The 22,358-nt window shown below is 40.2% G+C and overlaps 1 protein-coding gene across 4 annotated transcripts in view; it reads left to right on the forward strand.

Moving 5' to 3' along the window:
- The first annotated feature begins 248 nt into the window (after nt 1-248).
- The window catches only part of NOL11 (nucleolar protein 11), a 28,895-nt gene continuing 6,785 nt past the window's right edge, over nt 249-22,358 (forward strand). For 3 of the 4 annotated variants that reach the window (XM_072746780.1, XM_072746778.1, XM_072746779.1), the window contains exons 1-16: nt 276-570; nt 3,269-3,382; nt 3,498-3,554; nt 6,654-6,802; nt 7,936-7,993; nt 8,297-8,441; nt 11,366-11,554; nt 13,441-13,517; nt 15,743-15,866; nt 17,245-17,333; nt 18,234-18,302; nt 18,756-18,940; nt 19,125-19,250; nt 19,400-19,630; nt 20,047-20,125; nt 21,877-21,969. In XM_072746780.1, the coding sequence (XP_072602881.1) occupies nt 430-570; nt 3,269-3,382; nt 3,498-3,554; nt 6,654-6,802; nt 7,936-7,993; nt 8,297-8,441; nt 11,366-11,554; nt 13,441-13,517; nt 15,743-15,866; nt 17,245-17,333; nt 18,234-18,302; nt 18,756-18,940; nt 19,125-19,250; nt 19,400-19,630; nt 20,047-20,125; nt 21,877-21,969 (1,926 nt within the window). In that variant the 5' untranslated portion in view covers nt 276-429. Of the gene's footprint in view, nt 571-3,268; nt 3,383-3,497; nt 3,555-6,653; nt 6,803-7,935; nt 7,994-8,296; nt 8,442-11,365; nt 11,555-13,440; nt 13,518-15,742; nt 15,867-17,244; nt 17,334-18,233; nt 18,303-18,755; nt 18,941-19,124; nt 19,251-19,399; nt 19,631-20,046; nt 20,126-21,876; nt 21,970-22,358 lie in introns of all 4 variants that reach the window. The other variant, XM_025999612.2, reaches the window with a different exon arrangement.

Genomic DNA, 22,358 nt, shown 5'->3' on the forward strand with positions numbered 1-22,358 from the left:
CCCAGAAAGCCCAGTTAGAGTAACAAAACAGAATAAAACAACACAAAAACAAGCGTATTTATGTTTGGCGACTTGCCCCGCCCACCCTTCAGTCTCGCAAATCCTTGGCTGAAGAACGCGCGGAAGCTGCAGCATCTGTACCTTGACAGGTGAGCGAGCTACCCCAGCCCCGCCCATCCTTCCTCGGGAGGAGAACATCCGGGACTCCGAGGGGGCGTGGCCGGGGGCGGGGTCTAGAAGCCAAGTCCCGGCTCCGCCCACCCGGTGGCGCCCACAGCCCTGCGCTCCACCGCGCCCGCCAGAGGTCGCCGGCTCAGCAAACAGGTTTCTTATTTGGCCGGCGTCCGTCCAGTCGGGCTCCTAGTTCTCGCGAGAGAAAGCGCAAAGCCTGCCGGGAGGGATGCGCGGCAGTCCGCAGGTTTGCCCAAAATGGCAGCCTTGGAGGAGGGTTTCACGTTGTCCGCGGTACCGTTGGGTGCCGGGCCTCACGGACTCCTAGGCGTGGAGCAGAGCGACAGACCTGACCAGTTTCTAGTGACGGACGGCGGCAGGACCGTCATCCTCTATAAGGTGAGGGCGATATGATCGGAGAGCCCGCGCTGAGGTCTCTCCCCGTTCCGAGCACTGAGCCAGAGCCGCAGGTTTCTCACGGCTTCAAGAAAGAGGTCATCGAGCGGCTTATTGGAGAGCAGACTCGGCCTCTCCAGAAGCTAAATGAGGTCTAGAATAGGACTTGGTGGTTTTCCGGGAGGGAGAGGCATAGACCCGACTTGCAGGCGGCGGAGCGTCTCAGTGCACGTGGGCTAGCCTCAGAGAGGAAAGCTGTGCTTTCGCTGCGCATCTCTGGGTGATGGCCTTCAGGTCCCCTCCCGGGCTGCCCGCGGGGGCGTTGAACCGAGATTGCGCGGGGGAGAGTGACTGGCAGCGTGGGAAGAGTGGTTTAGCTTTGTGTCCATCCCGTATAATTCTTCCCTCTCCTTGGGGCAAAAAAAAAAAAAAAAGTTTTGCGAGTTGTTTTGTTTGATTTGATGGCTTGATTGGAATCTTGATTCCGATTGAGCTATTGCCAACCACAGGCAGTAGATCGTTGGGATGAGTCCTGGGCAGGCTCTGTACGTGTCCCGCCCACTTTTTATCGGAACTCTTTTTTTCTCAAAGCTCCTTTTAAACAGTTTTGCTTTCGCTGGTCTCCTAGAAAGTAATTATTTTTTATCTGAACTGCTGAACATAGTTTCCTGTGTCTTTAAGAAGCTAGGTATCTACTTGGAAGTTTTGGGAACGGGTTGCCAGCATTCCCTATATATAGTGTTTGCTCGTCTTGACTCTTCTGATGACGCTGTTGGTTTGTACCTCGACTGTCAAGTGGAATTAAAATTTTGCAATTCCGGAGCATCTAGGTGGCTGTCAGTTGGGCGTCTGCCTTCAGCTCAGGTCATGATGCCGGGGTCCTGGGATTGAGTCCTACATCGGATTCCCTGATCACCAGGGACCCTGCTTCTCTTTCTGCTTGTGGCTCCTTCTTCATGTGCTTGTTCTTTGTGTCAAATGAATAGATAAAAAATCTTTTTTAAAAGTTTGCAATTGGGATCCCTGGGTGGCGCAGCGGTTTAGCGCCTGCCTTTGGCCCAGGGCGCGATCCTGGAGACCCGGGATCGAATCCCACGTCGGGCTCCTGGTGCATGGAGCCTGCTTCTCCCTCGGCCTATGTCTCCGCCTATCTCTCTCTCTCTCTGTGTGTGTGACTATCATAAATAAATAAAAATTTAAAAAAATAAAAAATAAAAAGTTTGCAATTCTTGCATAACAGTACAGTGGCTGATTGGAATTGGCATGATCAAAGGCATAGCGGAATCCCATTTTTTAACTGTACTATTTACTTAAAAAGTATTTACCTTTTTTCTTTTAGTAACTTATATTTTCATTTTACTTTTTAAAAGTTTTTATTTATTTATTTATTTATTAAAAGATTTTATTTATTTATTCATGAGAGACACAGAGAAAGAGACAGGCAGAGACACAGGCAGAGGGAGAAGCAGGCTCCATGCAGGGAGCCCGATGTGGGACCCGATCCCAGGTCTCCAGTATCACGCCTGGGCTGAAGGCAGCGCTAAACCGCTGAGCCACCCGGGCTGCCCACTTTTTAAAAGTTTCGCTGAGCAGAGAGAACTGGAGGCAGGCTCCATCCCAGAACTGCAGGATCAGTACCTGAGCCAAAGGCAGACACTTAACCGACTGAACCACCCAGGCATCCCTATATGTTTTATATCTTTAAGTATTTATTTCTTAGAGAGAGTGAGAGCACACGAGCAGAGGGGAGAGACAGAGGAAGAAGGACAAGCAGACTCCCCCCTGAGCAGGGAGCCAGCCAGGAGCCTCACAGGACCCGAGATCGTGACCCCAGCCCAAGGCGGCCACTTAACTGAGCCACCCAGGAGCCCCCCCGTTTTTTATATTTTTAATTGTAGTAAGATACAACATAAAACTACTATGTTAACCTTTTTTTTGAGTGTACCGTATAGGGTATTAAATATGTTTATGTTGTGCAGCCATTACCACCCTCCATCTCCTGAACTACTTTCATCTTGGAAAACTGAAATCCTATACCATTAAACAATAATTCCCCATTCCCCAAGTCCCTGACAACCACCATTCTATTCATTCTATTTTCTTTCTTTCTTTTTTTTAAATATGCTTGGAGAATATTTTCTTTCTTAAGTGGAATCATACAGTGTTTGTCTTTATGTGACTACTTTTTTTTTTTTTTTAAGATTTTACTTATTTATTCCTGAAAGACACAGAGAGAAGCAGAGACATAGACAGGGAGAAGCAGGTTCCTCACAGGGAGCCCGATGTGGGACTCAGTCTCCGGACGGGGATCACACCCTAAGCCCAAGGCAGACATTCAACCACTGAGCCACCCAGGCAACCCATACTTACTTTTGTAATTGAGGAAACTTATTAAATGTTATTTTTTTTTAAATTTTATTTATTTTTTCATGATAATCACACAGAGAGAGAGAGAGAGGCAGAGACATAGGCAGAGGGAGAAGCAGGCTCCATATAGGGAGCCTGATGTGGGATTCGATCCCGGGTCTCCAGGATCACGCCCTGGGCCAAAGGCAGGCGCTAAACTGCTGCGCCACCCAGGGATCCCAACTTATTAAATGTTATTATTTAAATGATTTCTTTTGTCTTGATTGTAAATTTAATTGCTTGTGATGTCTGAAATTGAATTTTCAAATATTGTATGTTATTTTGATTTCACTAGGTTTCTGATCAGAAACCCTTGGGAAGCTGGTCAGTGAAACAAGGTCAAGTTATAACATGTCCAGCTGTGTGCAACTTTCAAACCGGAGAGTATATTGTTGTACATGATAATAAGGTGAGTTTTAAAACTTTTTATATAATAATATACACAACAAATCAAATGTTGATTAACTATTTTAGGTATAAGTGGAAGTTGGAATGCTTTTTTAACTTCTGTGTTTTCATTTAAGGTTTTGAGAATATGGAGTAATGAAGATGTAAACCTGGATAAAGTATTTAAAGCTACAGTAAGTCTTTGGATTTTCTAATGTATTTATTAGCTTATTGGTGAGATAGAATAGTTTATAATATAGTATTTCATTTATCTTAATACATCTGTGAAAGTAAGCATAAAAGTTATATCAGCTTTTCATTGTAGTTTTCTTATAGTGTGTCTTGGAACACATCTTAGTTCATGAGTTAATATGTTAGCAAATAAAAACTTTAATTACCTGAGATTAAGGATTTATTTTTTTTAAAGATTTATTTATTTATTTATTTATTCATGATAGACACGGGGGGGGGGGGGGGGCCAGAGACACAGGCAGAGGGAGAAGCACGCTCCATGCTCGGAGCCCGATGCGGGACTCAGTCCCGGGACTCCAGGATTGTGCCCTGGGCCAAAGGCAGGCGCCAAACCACTGATCCACCCAGGGATCCTCGAGATTAAGAATTTAAATAATTCGGGATGCCTGGGTGGTTCAGCTGTTGGGCACCTGCCTTCGGCCCAGGGCATGATCCTGGAGACCCAGGATCGAGTCCTGCTTCGGGCTCCCTGTATGGAGCCTGCTTCTCCCTCTGCTTATGTCTCTGCCTCTCTCTCTCTGTGTCTCTCATGAATAAATAAAATCTTTTGTAAAAAGGAAAAGGATTGGGCAGCCTGGGTGGCTCAGTGGTTTAGCGCCGTCTTCAGCCCAGGGCGTGATCCTGGAGACCTTGGATCGAGTCCCATGTTGGGCTTCCTGCGTGGAGCCTACTTCTCCCTCTGCTGTGTCTCTGCCTCTCTCTCTCTGTGTCTCTCATGAATGAATAAATAACATCTTTAAAAAAAAAAAAAAGGAAAAGGATTTAAATAATTCTTGAATGATAAATTTGCAGTGATTTCCATGAGCTTAGATGTTTATGGTGTGTCCTTTGTGAGAACTTCACTGTGCCCTTTCTTAAAATAGGTGGATCAGAACCTGCTAATTCTATGCATTGTGTGGGTGTTTTTTTTTTTTTAAAGATTTTATTTATTTAAGACAGAGCAGGTGAGCACAAGCAGGAAGGAGGATCAGATGGAGAGGGAGAAACAGACTGCCCGCTGAGCAGGGAACCTGATGTGGTTCTCAGTCCCAGGTTCTGATGCCTCATGACCTGAGCCGAAGGCAGATGCTTAACCAACTGAGCCAGCCAGGCGCCTCTGCATTATGTCTTTTAGGAGTGCACAGAATGCAGTAAAAAAGAACTTAGAGTAACTGTGCCTTTTCTTCTAGTGACCTAAAGTGTGTGGGGTTTTTTTCTTTTTTTAAGATTTTATTTATTTATTCATGAAAGACACAGAGGCAGAGCCATAGACAGAGGGAGAAGGGGAGAAGCAGGCTCCCTGCAGGAGCCCGATGTGGGACCTGATATTGGGACGGGGATCACTCCCTGAGCCAAAGACAGATGCTCAACTGCTGAGCCACCATGGTGTCCCTGTGTGTGTTTTTTAAAGATTTATTTATTTGAGAGAGTGTGCTTGCGAGTGGTAAAGTGGGGTGGTGTGAGGGAGAAGGTGAGAGAGAATCTCAAGCAGATTCCCCTGTGAGCCAGGAGTCAGATGCAGGGTTTGTTCTTACAACCTTGAGATCGTGACATAAGCCCAAATCAAGGTCTTCAGCTACCCAGGTCCCCCTGACCTAAAGTTTGTTAATTAACTTTTTTTTTTTTTTAATTTTATTTATTTATGATAGGCACACAGTGAGAGAGAGAGAGAGAGAGGCAGAGACATAGGCAGAGGGAGAAGCAGGCTCCATGCACCGGGAGCCTGACGTGGGATTCGATCCCGAGTCTCCAGGATCGCGCCCTGGGCCAAAGGCAGGCGCCAAACCACTGCGCCACCCAGGGATCCCAATTAACTTTTTTTTAACTTATAAACTGAGGGCCTGAAACTAGGATAACCTTGAAAGTTCCTTCCAGTTCTAAATTTCTAACTCTAAATGTAATTGGCAAACTTTAGAACTGATTGAGATATAATGGCAGTTATGACTTGGACTCTTGAAACTTCTAGCTACCTAACTGTACTGTCCCCTGACCCCAATCTTCTTCCTTCTTCTTTCTTCTTTCTTCTTTCTTCTTTCTTCTTCTTCTTCTTCTTCTTCTTCTTCTTTTAAAAAGATTTTATTTATTTACTCACAAGAGATGCAGAGAGAGAGAGAGAGAGAGGCAGAGACACAGGCAGAGGGAGAAGCAGACTCCATACAGGAAGCCTGATGTGGGACTCGATCCCAGGACTCCAGGATCAAGCCCTGGGCCAAAGGCAGGCGCTAAACTGCTGAGCCACCCAGGCTGCCCTTCTTTTTTTAAAGGTTTTATTTATTTATTCATGAGAGACACACAGAGAGAGGAAGGACATAGGCAGAGGGAGAAGCAGGCTCCCTATGGGAAGCCAGATGTGGGACTCCATCCCAGGACCTCAGGATCACGCCCTGAGCCAAAGGCAGACGGTCAACTGCTGAGCCACCCAGGCGTTCCCCCAGTCTCTTCATTTACCTTGCAATAATGCAATAATGTGATCCTTAATTTTACAGTGGGGTTAACTTCTTTTCTTAGAGTCACTGGCTGTAGTTGTGATTATGGCATCAGTCCATCTAGCACTGAGCTGCTTAAAACTACATTGGTGTCTTAATGGAAGGATAAACCAAAAATTCATAAAAATCATGACTTAAGGGGGGCGGCACCTGGATGTCTCAGTTGGTTAATCGTCTGACTCTTGATTTTGGCTCAGGTCATGATCTCATTGTCGTGGGATCAAGTCCTCCATTGGGCCCTCCACTCAACACAGAGCCTGCTTGAGATTTTCTCTCTCTCTATCTCCCTCTTCCCCTTCCCTTGTTTTCCCATTCTCTCTCTAAATAAATAAAATCTTCTAAAAAAATAAAATCTTTAAAAAATGATAACTTAAGAGGAGAGCAAGGAATAGGATAGACAGAAAAGGAGCAAAAGGCTTCTGTATGTATTTTATGTTGTGTATTTGACTTTGGAACATATAAAGCTGAATGAAAACAAAAATCAGTTCTTAAAAATAAGGTTTCTATAAATGTCCTTATTCTCTTAGATATGGATTATTTTAGAATAAAAACTAATGCATTCTTATGTTCTTCTAGTTGTCAGCTGAGGTATATAGGATACATTCAATACAAGGGACAGAACCCTTAGTGCTATTTAAGGAAGGTGCTGTTCGAGGTTTAGAGGCCTTGCTTGCAGAGCCCCAGCAGAAAATTGAAACTGTTATCTCTGATGAAGAAGTGATTAAGTAAGTTCCAATACTTGTGAGTGAATTTTTTCCATAATACAAATGTACTGTGCATGTTTTTTAGGACATTCTTTGCCTTATTCAAAAGTATTTTGGTTATAAACATAATAAAGCCTTAATTAAAAGCCATTTATATGCCATTGGCCAAATTAACATCCTCCAAAAGCCTCTTAGTGATCGGTGATTGGGGAAACTGTAGGGTCATGTGAGTCCTGTTTTAATGCAGAAAACTGGATAATCAGCTATTTGAAGATAAAGTGGGTAATGCTTTGAGACCAAAATCTCTGTTTCTGTTATATTGCCCTGACAGCCAAGATCAGAATGCTTACTCCTGAGGAGAAGTAGAGTTTGTTGTTAGTGAAATCATGATAGTGCTTTGAGCTCTCTGCTTTCCCAGATTCTGGAATAAAACTGGGGAAATGACTCACTCAAATGATAGAAGGAAATTTCATGATCTCACACTTCTCCAGTCCTCATTATTTTGTCACATGTCCTGTTGAGTTAACTTGCTGCCACTCCTGGCCACTCGATGCAAACTAAATTTCTAAAAGTCAAAGGGAAGGCTTGTACTTAATGAACAATGTGGACAATGACCAGGTGTTCCTTAGCCCTGTAGAATGTCTCTAATGTGTGAGCAACTGTTTGGAGTAAATATTTAGGAAAGGTGGATATAGGTAGAGGATCTGAGTTCTAATGGCCACTTTGCCAGAATCTGACTATATAGCCTTGGTTACAAGCCCTTTACCTTCTTCTGCCTCATATCCCTCTGTCACTTAAAGAAGGCAGGTGAGATCTGTAATGTTTTCTTTAGAGCACTAGTTTCAAAAGTGACTTAAATACGGAGGGGGAAGTCATTGCATACTGTCACATGCCCACGCTTTGGAACTTTACAATTCACATTGTCTTTAAACCTCTGGGAAGTTAAGCAATTTGTGTTTAATCCAGAAATGCTTTTGACAAAGAAATGCCTCCTAATTCTCTGTGATGTATATTTTAAAACACTGAATTAAGTTCTCTGATGTCTCTTTGACTCTAAAAATTATTTAATAAAAGATACTCTCTTAGATTAAGATCGATAGGTTTCTCTCAGCCAGTGATTTGGCATTTTATAATTTTTCTTTCTATTTTTTTAGGTGGACAAAATTTTTCATGGTATTTAGGCATCCTGTTTTAATATTTATTACAGAAAAAGTAAGTGGTATCTTTAATTCCTGGCCTATTTTTTGACACTTCAAATTCACATACATTACTTTTTAAACTAAATTGGGCTTTAGTATTTCTCTCAGAAGATTTTATTTTATTGTGTATTTTTTTTTAAGTACTAAAAAACCTGCTAGTTACAAAGAAATATTGTTTAGAACATTTTTACTTTAATTGGATAAGAGATATTTTTAGAGCACCCATTGAAACAATTAGAAGAGAGCAACAACTAGCTTTAAATATAGTTGCTTGAAATGGCAATATTTTTAAATAAAATAACCTTTTTTTGTACAGCACGGGAATTACTTTGCTTATGTACAAATGTTTAACTCATGTACCTTAAGCAAATACACGCTCTTACCTGGACATGAAGAAAAATCTGTCATACAGAGTTTCACTGCATCTGTGGATCGGAAAGTCATCTCTTTGATGTCGTTAAGTAAGTGTTTTTCTTTAACGTTTTTGAGATTGTAGATAAAGGGTTATCATAGGATAGTGGGTTTTCTGAGTTAGAATCTTAGAATTTTTTTAAAAATCTTAGTTTTTTGCAGTTTTCTATTATAGCACTTCCCTTCACATGCTTCCATAAAAGCATGTCTGCCTTCACTTTATGCAGTTTGCCCTATCTGGTCATGCATTAAGTCACTGGTTCTCTGCAGGTAACTTTTTTTATGTCTTAAGGTTTATCATAGGCAATAAATAATAATATAATACCAATAAAAAGGGGGAAATTATCTTTTATTTTTATTATCATAAGTCCAGGCTCTTAGATACTGTAATTAGTGAAGCATAAAATACCTAAGTTTGGTATTGAGTGGCTCCTTTAGTCCTCTTTTCTAGCCTTAAGCTTTAGGGTACCCTCTTTGAACATTGTTGGAGGCAAGTGGGTTAAAGGAAAGTAACAGGGCATTCATGGCCTATGCCAGCCAGCATTTTATAGATTTGTTGATGCCTTGGAGTTTATCTAATGGTCTAAAGTAAAACCCTAATCTTATAATCTTATCTAACTAGGAGAAAGAAAGCCATTGTGATACCTTCTTCCTCCTATCTTTTATGGCTCTTCTTAAAGTTGTTTTGAGAGAATTAAGGAAAAAGCAAGAACATTATTTTCATATTATCACAATTAAAAAATCTTTTTGGGAATTCCTAGGTGGCTCAGCGGTTTGGTGCCTGCCTTTGGCCCAGGCCATGATCCTGGAATCCTGGGATCAAGTCCCACATCAGGCTCCCTATGTGGAGCCTGCCTCTCTCTCTGTGTGTCTCTCATGAATAAATAAATAAAATCTTTAAAAAAAAAAAAAAAAGTTTCAGAGGTAGAATTTAGTGGTTCATCAGTTGCATATAACACCCAGTGTTATTACATCAGGTGGCCTCCTTAATGCCTATCATTGAATTTTCCCCTCCACCCAAATTTAAAAAATCTGTGGGGTGTATCTGGGTGGCTCAGTTGGTTAAGTGTCTGTCTGCCTTTGGCTCAGATCATTGAGCCCCACATTGGGCTCCCTCTCCCTCTGTTCACACTCATGTTCTCTCTCTCAAATAAATAAAATCTTTTTTTGTGTGTGTGTAAGATTTTATTTATTCATGAGAGGCACAGAGAGAGGGGGGCAGAGACAGCCAGAGAGAAAAACAGGCTCTATACAGGGAGCCCGATAGGAGACTCGATCCCAGGACTCCAGGATTACACCCCGGGCCAAAGGCAGATGCTCAACCGCTGAGCCACCCAGATAACCCTCAAATAAATAATCTTTTTTTTTTTTTTTTAATAAATAAAATCTTTAAAAAAATTTTTTTTGTGATGATTTTTACAAATGTTTACAATGGTTATTGAAAAGTTCCCATCATTTATCATATTACAGTTTTTTTTCTTTTAAAAAATTTTATTTATTTGAGAGAAAGAGCACAGGCAAGGAGGAGAGAGAGAAGCAGAAGCAGACTTCCTACTGAGCAGGAGCCTGACTCATGGCTTGATGCCAGGACCCTGGGATCATGACCTGATCCGAAGGCAGACACTTAACCAACAACCACCCAGGCATCCCTAGAAGGTCTTTGAAATCCACTTAATGCCTTTCTTTAAGACGGACTGGTTTTCTTATAGATTAGTGTATAAGATACATTTACTGGTTTGGTTTGGTTTGGTTTGGTTTGGTTTGGTTTGGTTTAAGTAGCCTTCATGCCCAACATGGCGATTGAACTCATGACCCTGAGATTAAGAGTTGTATGCTCTACCAACTGTGCCAACCAGATGCCCCAGATATACTTATTGTTAGATGAAAGTTTATGAGTTATGTTTTAGCTTATTGAATGAATATTGAAATAAGGAAGTCTGAACCAAAAGATCATAGAATCTTCATGATGTATCTAAAACCACAATAAAATTGCCAATATTCCATTGATGTACCAAAAGAGAGCAATTTCATATGGTTTTCCAGATGATGGAGTCAAGAGAAATGTCATATATAGACCAGAATGCTGATTAATTTTGAATGTGAGATATATCCTTTTAGTGACTATAGATTGCATTCCTGAATTTACTCTCATATTTTAGGTTATTACAAGTATTTAGCTATTGTGACATGTCATATTGAGAGGTTTTGGTTTTTTTTATGACTATTAGCAGGAGCAGAGGGAGAGGGAGAAGCAGACTCCCCACCAAGCAGGGAGCCCAAAGTGGGGCTTGATTCCAGGACCCCAGGATCATGACCTGAGCTGAAGCAGATGTTTAGCCAGTTGAGCCACTCAAGCGCCTCAGAGAGGGTTTTTTTTTGTTTTTATTTTTGTTTTTTTAGATTTTATTTATTCATGAGAGACATAGAGAGAGAGAGGCAGAAACACAGGCAGAGGGGGAAGCAGGCTCCATGCTGGGAGCCTGACATGGGACTTGATCCGGGGTCTCCAGGATTAGACCCTGGGCCGAAGACAGCGCTAAACCGCTGAGCTACCTGGGCTGCCTGCCTCAGAGAGTTTTATTAATAATATTTATCCCTCAGTTTTAAGCTTGTGGTACAGTTTTTTTTTTTTTTAAGATTTATTTATTTATTCATGATAGAGAGAGAGGCAGAGAAGCAGGCTCCATGAAGCAAGCTCCATGCTGCGAGCCCAACTTGGGACTCGATCCCAGGACTCCAGGATCGCGCCCGGGGCCAAAGGCAGGCGCTAAACCGCTGAGCCACCCAGGGATCCCCTGTGGTACAATCTAAGGGAAAGCATAGAGTGATATGATTGTTAAATTTGTTTATTTTTCTGATTGTATCCTGTATCAAATTGGTAAAACTTATAAACAGTCTCTAGTATCTTTAACTTTTAACAGATATAGAACTGTCCTTTAACTGATAATGAAGAAGAAATACTTGTTTCCAACAGGCTCTGATGGATGTATATATAAAAGCTTGATACCAATACATCCGAATGACCCAGAAAAAAATCAGAGAGTGGTTAGATCACTGTTGCTGAAGACTGTGGTGTCTGGTAATGTTCGAAATGGTGTTGCACTCACTGTCCTGGATCAAGATCATATAGCAGTCCTTGGACCACCACTGCCAGCTTCCAAGGGTGACTTGAAATCTGATCAATTTTTTTTTTTCAATTAAGATGTTCTATGGATTTTCCCTTCAAAGTGTACCTTTTAGTCTTCATTTTCTTTTTTATTATCACCCATTCATTTTCTTTAGCATTATACTGAAATTATTTTTATAGCTTCCTAACTCTTCTTGAATAGGTCTTTGATTTCATCTTACATTAGTTAATCTTTTTTAACTTTGTTAACTTTAGTTTCTCTATACTGAACACTCAAACACACAGTCTCGAGATCAAGAGTCACGTGTTGTACGGACTGAGCTAGCCAGGTGCCCCATCTTTTTGAGACATTTCCTTGTATCACTACCTTATTCATGACTAATGTCTTAAAGGAATAAAAACTGCAAGTATCTGTGTCAACCTATAGGCATTTGATCATTGGTAAGCCTAGCAGTAGAGAATTGAATTCATAGCCTGGTGACTAGACTATAAGAAATGGAAATCGCTTAGTGACTAGATTACAAGAATGGAAATCCACTAGACTTGGACAACTTAAACTTCAGGGACCAATAGTATGTATGCTTTTTCATCTCTGATTTCAGAGCATAATTCTCATTTTCATCTCACCTCACCCCCAAATACCCCTCTACACACACAGACTTGTCTGTCATGAAGAATACATTTGTTGCTAGCCAGTACAAGATTGGGATCTTCAGGCCATACTACAAAACTAAGAATCTGCCTAGTGTTCAGGTCTCTCTGTGGCCTAGACTCCATCCACCATCTCCAGTCTCTTTTCCTAATTTCGGAGCAAGAATCCTTTAATTTATTCCGTCCAGGCTCCCTACTGACTATACACTTAATTTACCCTTCCTTATTTGTGTACTTTTTTCCTGTGTTTCTCCCATCTTATTAAGATAGGAGCTACTAGTTAAAGCATAGCTATCCTGTGCCAGGCATTTTATGTATATTATTAGCTTATTGTTTGTATCAATCTTCCAACACCACCACTAGGGGGAGAAAGTAGTTATCACTTTAATACTCTCTTTAATAACTTTAATAGTTATATTTTACAAATCAGGTAACTAAATAGAATGATTCTTTACTTAGGCCACATATCTTACTGTTCTTAAGTCCCGGCACTTTTTACTATGCTGTGCTGCCCCTCTGTCCCCCCACCATCATCCCTGTTTCTGCTTCCTGCTCTAACCCCCAAAACCCAGTAAGTACTGTTAGAGCTTTCAGTGTCTCTTTATAGAGTGTTTTCACATGTATACAAGCAAGTATTACTACTTATTTTTCTTTCCTTTTTTTATGTGAATGGTAGTATACCATTCATACTGTTGTGCACCTTATTTATTCACTTACCTGAGAGATCATAGAGCCCTCTCCGTATCAACATTTATTACTAATTTATTATTATTACTATTAACACTTTATTCTTTTAGAGCAGTTTAAGGTTCACAACAAAATTGAGGGGAAAGTATAGAAGATATCCTATATGCCCCTATTCCCACACATACCCATTTCTTGTTATATCATTTCCTTGAGGTTCTGTGGCAATCACAGTCTTTTTTTTTTTTTATTAAGATTATTTATTTATTTGAGACAGAGAACATGAGTGAGGGGATAGGGGCAGAGGGAGAAGAAGAGGGAGAAGCAGACTCTTCAGTGAACAGGGAACCTGACGTGGGACTCGAACCTAGGAGCTGGGATCATGACCTGAGCCAAAGGCAGATGCTTAACTGACTGAGCCACTCAGGCACCCAATCACTGTCTTCATTACTCAGTTTTATACTAATAAAGCAAGACTTAAGTGTGTAATTAGGACTCTTCCTAATCTCCCCACTTCCTTCTCCACCACAGTCAGCCTCATGTTTATATGTGGCATGACATCTGAATTTGCATGTCTTATTTTACAGAATGCGTCTCCATATGGAACACAAAATTTCAAACACTACAGACTTCCAAAGAGCTACCACAGGGGACCAGTGGTCAAGTAAGTTTCTATCTGTTCTATCTGGAGATTTTCAAATTTAGATAATCTTATGCATGATAAATGTAGTATAAGGGGAGAGACTTCAGATTTCAATGATTTGGCCGTTTTTGATTAAAATAAGTTGAAAAATATTCTTTACCTGTGAGATATTTAATTTGGTATTTCAATTTTTATTAAGTTTGTCACCTTGAAAACACTATAGGTAATTTTAGATCAAGGAAGAATAATAAATAAAACATAGCTGCTCCTTGGTTTGATGTTTTTACTTTTGTATTTCTTTTTAAATATTTTTATTTTTTATTATTATTATTATTATTTTTTTAAATTTTATTTATTTATGATAGTCACACAGAGAGAGAGAGAGGCAGAGACACAGACAGAGGGAGAAGCAGGCTCCATGCACCGGGAGCCCGATGTGGGATTCGATCCCGGGTCTCCAGGATCGCGCCCTGGGCCAAAGACAGGCGCTAAACCGCTGCGCCACCCAGGGATCCCTATTATTTTTTTTTTAAACTATTCTCTACATCCAATGTGGGGCTTGAATTCAAGACTAAGAGTCATATGCTCTACGAAGCCTGCCAGGAGCCTCTACCTTTGTATTTTGTTTGTGTGTTTTAAAGATTTTATTTATTTATTCATGAGAGCCACAGAGAGAGAGGCAGAGACACAGGCAGAGGAAGGAGAAGCAGGCTCCATGCAAGGAGCCCGATGCGGGACTCGATCCTGGTACCACATGATCACACCCTGAGCCGAAGGCAGATGCTCAACCACTGAGCCACGCAGGTGTCTTCTCTACTTCTGTATTTTGAACCATAAGCCAGGGCTATTTTCCTAATAAATTAATCTTTTAGATTATATGGTAAACATAATGGAGTTACATAAGAATAATTTTTAAGATTTGTTTATTTGACAGAGCTAAAAAAGAGGGAGGGCTGGCATGAGTAGGAGGAGAGGGACAGAGGGAGAGGAGAAGGAGAAAAGGGCTCAATCTCACCACCCTTAGACCATGATCTGAGCTGAAATTGGGTCAGATGTTTAACTGAGCCCCCTGGTGCCCCTTGCATAAGAATTATTGAAGAGTTAAAATTTAAGACTAAACTTCTTGAGGCAGGAGTCCTTGTCCATTTTGTTATACATTTTATCTTCAGTGTCTGTCAAAGGTGCTCAGTAAGGATTGGTTCTTTAGTGAATGCATATTTGTATACAAATAAAATGTAATCAAGATAATACAATGTTATAGATCATTGGGATTAAAGAAGAAGGAGACTAGATTCCACAGCATATAATATTCTTACTTGTATTTAAACAAATAATAACAAAATTAACCACTCACAGTTCTACCACTCTAACAAACTTGTTTGATTTCCATGTTCTTTAAAGCTTTTTGTTCATATATCCATCTTATATTTTATTATTTTTTAAATTTGAATGATATCTTTTTTTTTTTTTTTTTTTTAATTTATGATAGTCACAGAGAGAGAGAGAGGCAGAGACACAGGCAGAGGGAGAAGCAGGCTCCATGCACCGGGAGCCCAATGTGGGATTCGATCCCGGGTCTCCAGGATCACGCCCTGGGCCAAAGGCAGGCGCCGAACCGCTGCGCCACCCAGGGATCCCTTAAATTTGAATGATAAGATAGAATGTTAAATTCTGCTTTTTTCATCTACTACATTTTTAACAGAGTGCCCTGTTACAGTAGCCTTGGTAATTATTACATTAATAGATGTATGACAGTGACAATATTAATTTTAAATAATTAAATTCCATATATTGATCAGATTTTTAGAAGTAAAGAGTATTCTTTAATTATGTTTCATTCCTGGGATGCCTGGGTGGCTCAGCAGTTAGGCGTCTGCCTTTGGCTCAGGGTGTGATCCCAGGATCCGGGATTGAGTCCCACATCACACTCCCTGCATGGAGCCTGCTTTTCTCTCTCTCTCTCTCTCTGTCTCTCATGAATAAATAAATTGTTTTTTTTTTTTTTAATTATGCTTCATTTAGATGTGAGCAAAAATAAGAGCTTTGTAAACCTACCCACTTAATAAGCTATACATGTAAGATTATTCTGGAAACTTAACTTTGTCTTGTTTTTTGTTATATTAAGATTGCTCATACTACAAGTTATTTATTTATTTTTTGGAGGGGGTTACAAGTTATTTTTATAAATGAAACTCAGATCTTAGAAGAGAAAAAAAACTGCTTATTTTTTATAACATTTTTTATAGCTCTGGTATTATGGGGAAAATTTATTTATGCTACATGGAAAATTTCTTACTGTGATTCCATACAAGTGTGAAGTATCTTCATTAGCAGGTGCTCTTGGAAAACTCAAGCATAGTCAAGATCCAGGTAGGAACTTTGTTTGTTTGTTTGTTAAGATTTTATTTATTACAGTGAGAGAGTGTGAGTGGGAGGTGGTAAATGAAGAAGGAGAGACAGGTTCTTTGCTGAGCAGGGAACCCTGGGATTGTGACTTGAGCTGAAGGCAGATGCTCAACTGACTGAGCCACCTAGGCACCCCTGTTTGTTTTTTTCAGGTAACTTCTGTGTCCATTGTAGAGCTTGAACTCATGACCCTGAGATCAAGAGTCACAAGCTCTACCTACTGAGACAGCCATGTGCCCCAGAACCTTCTGATTTTTATTAATATAAACCATTTTATTAAGTTCCAGTTTGACATTGATTTCTACAACTATCAGTTTACAGAGCTTAATTTTGATGTTGAAATTTGGTACTGTTCTTTGATGTTTCCTTGACCCAGGTATCTACCTTGGGAACAGTTACACTGTAGGTATTGCTGCAGGCTGAAGAGCTACACTGTTTTGAACATCAGGGTTCTGACTTCAGGGGCAATGGGAGAGTCCCCCAGACAAACTCATTAATACTTTTACCCTCCTGAGTTTACTAGTGGTCTCAGATGTTGGCTTAGCATTGCTGGTCACATAGCCATACACTGTATTGGTTGTGGTTTGTTTTTGTTTTAAGATTTTATTTATTAGAAAGTGAGCACGAGGGATCCCTGGGTAGCGCAGCGGTTTGGCGCCTTCCTTTGGCCCAGGGCGCGATCTTGGAGACCCGGGATCGAATCCCACGTCGGGCTCCCGGTGCATGGAGCCTGCTTCTCCCTCTGCCTATGTCTCTGCCTCTCTCTGTGTGTGTGACTATCGTAGATTAAAATAAATAAATAAAGATTAAAAAAAAAAAAAGTGAGCACAAGAAGGGGGGAGGCGGAGGGAGAAAGAAAGGAAAAACCAGATTTTCCACTGAGCAGGGAGCCTGATATAGGGCTGGATTCCAGGTCCCTGGGATCTTGACCTGAGCCAAAGGACGATGCTTAAGCAATTAAGTCCTCAAAGTGCCCTCTTTTTTTTGTTGTTGTTTTTTTTTTTTTGAGACTTATTTATTTATGAGAGACACAGAGAGAGAGGGGCAGAGACACAGGCAGAGAGAGAGGCAGGCTCCATATAGGGAGCCCGATGTGGGACTCGATCCCAGAACTCCAGAATCACGCCCTGGGCCAAAGGCAGGCACTTAACTGCTGAGCCACCCAGGCATCCCTCAGAGTGCCCTCTTATACTGTATTGGACATATTGATCTGGGTTTATCAGAATTCAGTGGTCTTGAAAGCGTCTCTTGAATTATGCACAAATGGTTGTTTTTGTTCTTTAGTTGGCTAAATACAGTAGGTCACAAAATTCAAGAAATTGTATACTTTGTGTTTTCTTAGGCACTCAGACTGTGCCTCATTTTGTAAACTGGGAAACATCTCAGGGGTATGGATTTGGATCCCAGAACTCAGAGCAGTCGAAGAGAATTGTAAGTTTGATGGTTGAAATAGAAATGTTAATGCAGATATCAAAAAAAAAAAAAGGAAAGGAAAATGTATCTTAATGATTCATATCTGTACAACTCTTATAGCTTTGATTATATTTTAGATTTTATTTATTTGAGAGAGCATGTGTACATGTGACTGGTGGGAGGGGTAGAGGGAGGGGGGCGGGAAGCCTGACATGAGCTTCATCCCAGGATCCCAAGATCATGATTTGAGTTTAAGGCAGGCACTCAATGGACTGAGCCACTCAGGCATCCCTGTAACTTTGATCTTTCTTTATTTTTTAATTTTATTTATTTATTCATGAGAGACATGGGTGGGGGGGCAGAAACATAGGCAGAGGGAGACGCAGGCTCCATGCAGGGAGCCTGATATGGTACTTGATCCCAGGACTCCAGGATCATGCCCTGGGTCAAAGGCAGGCACCAGACCGCTGAGCCACCCAGGGAACCCTGTAGCTTTGATCTTAATGACAGGGCAACTTGAATCTTGAACCCAGTAACCTGACATCTTTTATCAGGTTACTGACACCTGGACTACACAAGTAGTCCAGTTTTTTATAGGTGTGTGTATGTGTAAGACACAGATGTGAAAATGGACAGTTTACAATTAGTAATAATACCTTCCTTAAAAAAAAAAAAAAAAATACCTTCCTTAACATAGAGATTTTGTTTTGTGTTTAAAAAAACAAAAACCTTAGAAGTCTTAAAGTATTTAAGTTAGTTGAAGTAAACCCACTTTTCATTGTAACAAACTTAAATATTTTTAAAAGTGTTTGATTAGAGCATGTGTACTATTCTAGTCTGTTTAGGACATTTTGTATTCTTCTAAGTGCATTTTGGATCTTTTGCATTGTTTTAAGATCTTAATTTATTTAATTGCAGTTAAGGAGAAGAAAAATTGAAGTGAGTGTACAGCCTCCACCATCCAAACAACTTTTGTCAACTATAAAGGTAAATACAATACTAGAAATAAGAAAAATCAACCCAAGTGGTTAAAAGAAATCTCATCTAGTTTTCATTCTAATTATGATGAGCTACCTTTATATCTGTAGCTAACATTTGTATAGTGTGTTAAGGTTGTCAGAGACATCCAGTACTTTGGCTCGTTTGGCTCTTACTAAGTAAGCATTTTGGGAGGTTACTGTAATGATGGTGGCCTCATCACTATCTCTTTCACCTTTGCATTGAATATATTTGTAACTTACCCGCTTAGTTTGATTTCTAAACCTTGGCCTTGTTTTTTCTGTTTATCTTTGTGCAGCAAATTGTAGTATCAACTCTAGTTTCATAGGAATGCATAAATACTGTTGACAATTGAAGAAAATGTTGAGCAAGGAACTGCTAAGTTCAGAGTGACATTTATTACTGTACCAGACTGAACTCTTGTTATTTCTGCCCTTTCAGAAAGATTCAGAAAAACGCATTGTAGAAGAACTATGTAAATTTTTGGCTAGTAAGCAGACCCCTGATTTTCATACTATTATTGGGGACATAGTATTAGAACTTCTGGGAAGACATAAAGTAGAACCATCATTTTATCCCCGGAACGCTCTGATGCAGCTTATCCGAACACACGTGCTTTCTTACAGGTAAATGTTTTTGTATACCAAACTCTCTATGCATAACTCTTTTGACTTTTTTACAATTCTAATATTCATATTCTGTAAAAGCTTATACATTATTTGCAGTTGAGATTTTTCTTTTTTTTCTTTTAATTTTTTTTTTTGAGTTTTTTCTTAATGTACAAAAATGATTCATGGTTGTTTCTCTTAGCTTGTGCCCTGGCTTAATGGAAGTTGCCTTAGAAAAGACAGATGTACAGATGTTACAGCTCTGTCTACAACAGTTCCCTGACATTCCTGAATCAATCACGTGTGCTTGCTTAAAAATTTTCTTAAGGTAAGTTAGAAGCTGATGTCCTTTTTCTGCATTTTTAGTCTTTTACATTACTCAATTTCTGAAACTTTGATGCTTATAAAATGAACATTTTTCCAGTGAGTTCATGCAGTGATAAGAATTCGTTTCTCTTCCAATTAACATGATGATAGCATTAGTGATGACAGTCTTCAAGAAGCAGAAATCAATATGGAATCAGTTTCTGACTATATTGATTCTGTGCAAGAGGAGAAAATGGAAGAGCAAACGGAAATTCTTCACAATGGCTTCAATCCTGAAGAAGAAAACTGTGATAACTGTGATCGGGAGTTAAACAAAAAGCCTCAGGACACAGCAGAGGAGACCACTTCGTGCCCTGTGATACCAAAGAGAGCAGCTCTGCTGTATCCTTTGAAACAGTTTCCCCTATATTGTCTTTTTCCATACAGTCAAGTGCTGAGCAGTAACTAAGGCATAATTAGATCATCTCAGAAGCTTTCTTTTCTATTTTCCAGTTTCTGCTAGAAAATGGAGTACAGTCAATTCTATATGCAAACAACTTAATTACACCTGATTTAAGAAGCTTTGTGAAGGCAGAAGCTCTCTAAATTCTAAAAAATAGTATTCTTGATAAATACCACTTATAAGAGTGAAGTTTTCAGGTGACCTCTAGTGATGATGAGGAAATTCAGTGATAGAGTTCTTTGAGAAAAGTATAACTTTCTATAAATTTAGAAAATATATCATTGGGGAAGGGAGTTACTCATAATTTCAGTAGAAAAGACTTTATTGAAACAAGTTTTCCTTTAGTCATAAGTAGAAATGCAATTCTTCATTCAGCTTACAGTGAAATGTTTCTTCTGCCTCACTTGAAAGACATCCCAGCACAACATGTCACTGTAAGTATTCTTAGACATCCTATAGAATTTTATTTCTGGTTTATTTTTAAGATTTTATTTAGTTATTAGAGAGAAAGCACAAGATAGGGAAGGTCAGAGGGAGAAGCAGACCCCCCGCTGAGCAGGAACCTGAGTGGGGCTTGATCCTAGGATTCCAGGATCATGACCTGAGCTGAAGGCAGACACTTGACTGAACCACCCAGGGGTCCCCTATTTCTAGTTCAAATTTTACTGCTTAACCCTAACCAGCTTTAGGGCATTTGAAAGGTTATCAGGTTCTTTCAGGTCGGTAAGAGGTTGTTTCCCAGTCCCTATGCTGAAAAATTGTGCCGAGGATTCAAGTGACTTCTGTTTGACAGATCTTAGCATGTTCCTGATGCCAAGTCTGAAAGCCAGGTTAATCTAAGTTAAAAAACAAATGCCTGGCTCATTTGGTTAAGTGTCTGCCTTCGGCTCAGGTCATGATCTCAGGGTCTTGGGATCGAGCCCTGCATTGGGCTCCCTGCTCAGGAGGGAATCTGCTTCTCCCTCTCTGTGTACATGCTTTCTCTCAAATAAATAAATAAAATCTTTAAAAAAAAAAAATGCCTGGGGCACCTGGGTGGCCCAGTCAGTTGGGCATCTGCCTTTGGCTCAGGTCTTAGTCCCCAAGTTCAGGTATCAAGTCCTTCATCAGGACCCTGCTCTGTGGGGAGCCTGCTTCTCCTTCTGCGTCTCTCATGAATAAATGAATAAAATCTTAAAAAAAAAAAAGTGCCTGGCTGGCTCAGTTGGTAGAGCATGTGACATTTGCTCTCAGGCTTGTGAGTTCCAGTCCCATGTTGGGTGTAGAGATTTTTTTTAACTAAATAAGTGAATGAATGTATATATGTATGTATGTTTTTGGTGTGTGTTTTTGTTTTTGTTTATTATTTTTTTAAAGATTTATTTATTTATGGTAGAGAGAGAGGCAGGCTCCATGCAGGGAGCCCAACGTGGGACTCGATCCCTGGTCTCTAGGATCACACCCTGGGCTGAAGGTGGCGCTAAACCACTCAGCCACCTGGGCTGCCCACGTGTTTTTGTTTTTATTTTGTTTTTATTTTTTTAATATTTTATTTATTTATTCATGAGAGACACAGAGAGAGAGAGACAGAAACAGGCAGAGGGAGAAGCAGGCTCCATGCAGGGAGCCCGACGTGGGACTCGATCCTGGGTCTCCAGGATCACACCCCAGGCTGAAGGCTGTGCTAAACTGCTGAGCCACCGGCGCTGCCCATGCTTTTGTTTTTAAAATAGAAATTAAAAATAGCTGAGAGATGGATTTTCTCTCTTCTACTTATTATTTGCAAACAGATTAAGCTCCCCAGCCACCCCTCCCAAACCAAATGAACTCCTCATTGATGGCAAAGACTGCATTTTATTCATTCTTGTGTCCCCAGATTCTAGTATATTTGCCTGATGTATAATTAAATTCAGTAGCTTCGGGATCCCTGGGTGGCTCAGCGGTTTAGTAAACGCCTGCCTTTGGCCCAGGGCGTGATCCCGGAATCTCGGGATCGAGTCCCGCGTCGGGCTCCCGGCATGGAGCCTGCCTCTCCCTCTCTGCCTGTATCTCTGCCTCTCTCTCCTCTCTCTATGACTACCATGAATTAAAAAAAAAAAAAAAAAAATCGGTAGCTTCTTAAAATTCTTTAGTCTCTTTGTTAGCTTTATACAGAGAGAACATTTTTCTATCAAGGTGATAAATTGTCCTTTTTCTTCCTACCCAGCTATTTCTCCAGTATTTGTATTTCCTTTATCTGAAGTGTAGTGAAAATGCTACCATGACTCTTCCTGGGCTACACCCTCCAACCCTGAACCAGGTAAGCTAATCATTTTTCTAATTTAATTTTGTACTTTTTATTTTGATTCGAGTATAGCTAATATACAATATTATAGTAGTTTCAGGTGTACAGTATTGTGATTCAAACACTTCCATACATCACCCAGGGTTTATCATGATTAATGAACTCTTAATCCCCTTCACCTATTTACCCTATCCTTCCATCCACCTGCTCTCTGGAAATCAACAGTTTTGTTCTCTCTAGTTAAGAGTTGTTTTTTTTTTGGTTTGTCTCTTATTTCTTTGTTCATTTGTTTTATAAATTACACATATGAGTGAAATCATGGTATTTCTCTTTCTCTGACTTAATTTGCTTAGCGTAATATCCTCTAGATCCAGCCGTGTTACTGCAAATAGCAAGATTTCATT

This window comes from Vulpes vulpes, chromosome 2, assembly GCF_048418805.1.
Source record: "Vulpes vulpes isolate BD-2025 chromosome 2, VulVul3, whole genome shotgun sequence".
In the NCBI taxonomy this organism is placed as follows: domain Eukaryota; kingdom Metazoa; phylum Chordata; class Mammalia; order Carnivora; family Canidae; genus Vulpes; species Vulpes vulpes.